Raw genomic sequence first — 5000 nt, 5'->3', positions numbered from 1 at the left:
ACAGGTCACTTCACAGGAAATGAGATTCATCATGTCCATTTGTGAGTTTAAAGAACAAGGCTAGTGGTTTTCCCCTGGCCCAGCTTTTTGCTAAGCTAAGCTAACTGTGTCCTGGCGTTATAATTTACATCCAAACCCAAGAGACGTCTCTTAACCATCGAATGCTGAACAGGATTGTTCTTATTTAGCCAAACTCCACTACACTTTCAGTCTGGTTCCACTGGAACATCGAAGGAACCCAAAGGCTGTTATGGATCCTTAAAACAACACAGTGTAGCTGAGCAACAGCGCCCCCTGCAGTAATTCTGTTGTCAACGCTCCGTCGGTCCAAGAGCCGTGTGGACGTTGAACCGAGGGGGTAACGTTGCCGAGATCTGAGCATCATTGAGGGGAAAAGGGGAAATGCAGGGAAACACTGTCCAAGTCCCTCATGGAGGTTAGACGAGACAGAGCCAGAGCAGAATAAATGAAAAAATCATATCCAAGAAAGTTCAGAAAGTCTTAAAGCACTTTGTAGTTTGGAGAAGAGAGTTGTACAGATTCAGCGTAAGCAAGTCAAACATGATAAAGTAACTGGAAGATAAAAGGAGTTATTGTCTTGTCGTCACGTAGGTGATCTGGCAAAGGAGGAGACGTCTAAGCCTGATAGAGAGAGAGACAGGGGGGGGGGGCAGAGGACACAGAGAGAGAGAGAGAGAGAGAGAGAGGGAGACAGAGGGGGGGGGGGGGGGCAGAGGACACAGAGAGAGAGAGAGAGAGAGAGAGAGGGAGACAGAGGGGGGGGGGCAGAGGACACAGAGAGAGAGAGAGAGGGGGGGGGGGGCAGAGGACAGAGAGAGAGAGAGAGAGAGAGAGAGAGAGGGAGGGAGACAGAGGGGGGGGGGGGGCAGAGGACACAGAGAGAGAGAGAGAGGGGGGGGGGCAGAGGACACAGAGAGAGAGAGAGAGAGAGAGAGAGAGGGAGACAGAGGGGGGGGGGGGGCAGAGGACACAGAGAGAGAGAGAGGGGGGGGGCAGAGGACACAGAGAGAGAGAGAGAGGGGGGGGGGCAGAGGACACAGAGAGAGAGAGAGAGAGAGAGAGAGAGGGAGACAGAGGACACAGAGAGAGAGAGAGAGGGGGGGGAGGACAGAGAGAGAGACAGAGGGGGGGGGCAGAGGACAGAGAGAGAGAGAGGGAGACAGAGGGGGGGGGGCAGAGGACAGAGAGAGAGAGAGGGAGACAGAGGGGGGGGGGCAGAGGACAGAGAGAGGGAGAGAGAGGGGGGGGGGAGGACAGAGAGAGAGACAGACAGACAGACAGAGCAACAGACAGACAGAGCAACAGACAGACAGACAGACAGACAGACAGAGCAACAGACAGACAGAGCAACAGACAGACAGACAGACAGAGCAACAGACAGACAGAGCGACAGACAGACAGACAGACAGACAGACAGACAGAGCGACAGACAGACAGATACATCTTCCACAGCTTTCGTTCAGAACCATCTCTTCCTCTTATTGAAACATTTTATTTTATTGACCAATCATCATTTATTGCCTTTGTGATCAATTAAAAGCTGATAGATTAGTTTTCCTTTAATTTAAATTATTACTCTTTTTTTCAGAAAAAACATAAAAACACTTTTTATCCTTGAATCAAAAATGTTATAAGACTTATTGCAAGAATGAAATAATTCATATTCCATCTTCAGAATACAAAAATTATCAGAGGACAAACTTTAAAATATGTCGATTGTAAAATAAATGTATTTTCTTTATTTCTTTGCATGACTGGGTTGTTTGTCGGATCAGGGAGAAAGTGACAATAATGGCTCCAGTCACTGCCTGTAAACTCCTGCTAATATAAATAACACAACAATTATTGAAATATATTGTATTACAGTAATTGTGGGACAATTTCATATTTAATAAGCAGTAAAAAAACTGGATAAAATGGACTGTTTAAAACAACGATTTGTGCAGTTCATGATGTTTTCTCTGTATTTTCACAGAATGTGTCACGATTGTTGAGATATTCTATATTCAGGCACTAAATATTCTACCTTCGTATTAACAGTGTATCACCAAAGCACAAGTACGGGAATGTGAAGCTAAGGGCTAGCTGATTAGCCACACCAGGCACAGTAGCGTTAGCCACACTAGCATAGATTCCTGCTGACGATTGACGATGTAATAAATAATACCTGGATGGAAAAATCCTACAATTTTGAATGAAACAATATATTTCTACATATTAAATATTCAAAGATTTAAGTTTTCATTTTGACATGTTATGAGAACAAATAATTTTATCAACGATGTTAACTTTAGCTTCACATGTGCACCAAAACAAAGAAGACATCACAGTCACGTCTCTGACACGATCATACGAGTCGGTATGAACTCGACACCACGATGTTCCCAACAAGTCATGAATATAATAATTAGTCCTTCAGTCTTATGTTTGAAGCCTTTAAACAGAAACTCCTCATCAACTCGCCCTAAAGGCATCAAAGGCAAAACCGCACAAGTTTGGATGAACCAGCGATTTAACGTAAACTGAACGTTAGCACTGTCTGTGAAAGGTCGTTCTGTTTGAGCTCACATTCGTGATAAATACTTGGATTATTAATGAGCTTTAAGTTCTCAGAGTGGCTGAATACTGCCTCACAGAGAATACTGTTGATAATATATATAATATAAGTAGAAAGAGTTATAGCTACTGCACAAGTCCCACTTCCTCCTGTATGTGACGTACACTACAGGGAACCATAATGGCTAAAGTTTACCACCATGACTGAAACAATATGTGACATTTTTGATATTCAGATGTACTTTATCCAATTTCCCTTGAAGCTACGGTCGGTAAACCTAGAACCACGAGTAGGAACGAGTGACGCTTTGGATCCCCCCCCTCTCATCGACCCTCTCGTCAAAGCTCCTCCACCACAACACATGAACGTGCTCTGACAGTTCTGTGACTCGCTCGCTCATCTCTGGCTATCATTCAGTCATGTGACTGATCAGAACCAGTCGGCGCGCCGGGGTCATTGTTTACAAAAGTCTCAGTTTCTGTTTGTCCAGATTAAAACACAAGCCTGGAGTTTCCAAAACTTTTACCAGGACTCAAAGTTCCAGTAACGGTAATACTCTGAAAGGTGAAGAATGTCCTGAACTTCAGAGAACTTCACGTCACTGGGGGGCGTCCACATTTTTGGGGGGTTTGTAGAATATTCAGCAGATTTCAAGACGTTGACAAAGATATTACATAAGAAATGAGCATCAGGTCGTCCTGGATGTGGGTTTTCCCAGTCGATCGTGGGAGTTGATCGTCAACGACTGATATGCCCCTTAGCAAGGCAGTGAACAGGAACTTGGGTCCTGGAGTGAAGATGATAAGAGCGGCTGCCACTGTTCACACAGTCCTGCATGCAAAGGCCACGAATAAGACGACTCCACACAATACACAAAAAACACTGTGGATCTTTTCCTTGTGAATACTGAAACGAGTTGAAATGTCACCGACCTGGTGAATCGTCCTGTTCAGCACTACTGGTTGTGTTAGCATATCGCTGCTGTCAGGGAAACCTCGAAACCCGAGTTTCCCTTTTCTTTGTTTGAGCTGACATATTTACTGACGTGTTGAATGAACGTTCCCGATCCCCAGACCTTTAAAACTTCCTCAACCTTCTTTCATTTGGTCTTTTCAGATCATTTCAAGACGATAATTCTCATTTACATCTGGGAAACTAAACCTTACCGCTGCTCAAACCTTGGACTTGGCTGCTTCGTGCATTCAGCCACTCAGATTCGACTCAGAAAGGCAGACAACAGGTGCGTTAGAAGAAGCGTTAGAAAGAGTTCGAGATCTACTCGACGGTAGTGAGGACCAACTGCAGCTCAGGGGTTAGTGGTCTGTATTCAGTTTGGAGCCATGCTACAAGGCAGTGCTAGCCAAGAGAGGAAGGAAGGTAGGACGGAAGGAAGGAAGGTAGGACGGAAGGAAGGAAGGTAGGACGGAAGGAAGGAAGGAAGGTAGGACAGAAGGAAGACTGTGACATTTCTGGGGCTCTTGAAAAGCACAGGAAGGCAAGTCATGGTAGAAAAGACAGAATCACTCAGAGAGAAAGATGGAAGGGAAAGCGAGGACACTGTCGAGCAGGAGTTTGTGCTGGTTTGATCGTAACAGAGTAGGAACAAGTCCAAACACGTACAGACACAATCATGCACGTACATATACAACGTGCCTTATTTGTAAGTCTCATTGGTTTCCATTGCTGCGCGGTTGAGGAATGTGCTGTGAACGATCATCATCTCTTCGTTGTCTCTTTCAGTCGCTCTCTTCTTCTCTCAACCTGAAGCTCCTCCTCCCCCTCTTCTCCTCTAATCCCCGTCCTGCCACCTTGTCTCTTCGCGTCCACCCCACCTCAGGCTCTTCTCTCGTCTCGGTCCACTTTGTGAAAGCAGAATGGCACAGAAGCACAGAAGAAGAAGTAGAAGGAGGACGGGGTTCGTCTATTATGCAAATACAGGCTGTCTTGTTCTGGATTGGTCGAGGGGGAGGGCCAGGTCACTGCCACGCCCTAATGAGGGAGCGGCACCAGGATATCCACGTAGTTGATGGGGAAGAAGCCCGACTGGCCGTGTATCATGCCTTCGTACCAGTTGTCGTCGATCTGATTGGTCAGGGTGATGACGTCGCCCTCTTTGAAGCCCAGCTCCCCCTCGTTCTCGGGCTCGAAGTCGTAGAGTGCTCGGCAGCAGGGCTGGTCCATGGGGGCTGCGGAGGACACGAGTACAAGAGAGGTGGACACCCCCGAGGTACGATCACACGAAAACTACTGAACTACGTCCATGGAACTTTGTGGAGAATGACCAATGAACCAATGAACCCATCTACCTGGTGATCTTCTGGGGGATTTGGTGGAGTGGACCCCCCCGTTGTGGCTCTGACTGGGGGGCAGTAGCTCCAGGGTCAGGCGAGGTTTGGGAGCGTACTCCTTCCTGGGTTTACCG

At 46.7% G+C, this 5000-nt stretch overlaps 1 protein-coding gene across 1 annotated transcript in view; it reads right to left on the bottom strand.

Moving 5' to 3' along the window:
* Nucleotides 1-4533: 4533 nt before the first annotated feature.
* LOC117752141 (endophilin-A1-like) overlaps nt 4534-5000 on the bottom strand; it is an 8653-nt gene continuing 8186 nt past the window's right edge. The window contains exons 8-9 of the mRNA XM_034569331.1: nt 4885-5000; nt 4534-4764 (exon numbers count right to left, since the gene is read on the bottom strand). The exon at nt 4885-5000 is cut by the window's right edge and continues 15 nt beyond it. Of these exons, the coding sequence (XP_034425222.1) occupies nt 4568-4764; nt 4885-5000 (313 nt within the window). The 3' untranslated portion in view covers nt 4534-4567. The remainder of the gene's footprint in view (nt 4765-4884) is intronic.

This window comes from Hippoglossus hippoglossus, chromosome 18, assembly GCF_009819705.1.
Source record: "Hippoglossus hippoglossus isolate fHipHip1 chromosome 18, fHipHip1.pri, whole genome shotgun sequence".
Classification (NCBI taxonomy): Eukaryota; Metazoa; Chordata; class Actinopteri; order Pleuronectiformes; family Pleuronectidae; genus Hippoglossus; species Hippoglossus hippoglossus.
The sequence above is the reverse complement of the archived record's forward strand: the minus strand, read 5'-3'. Positions and strand labels throughout refer to the sequence as shown.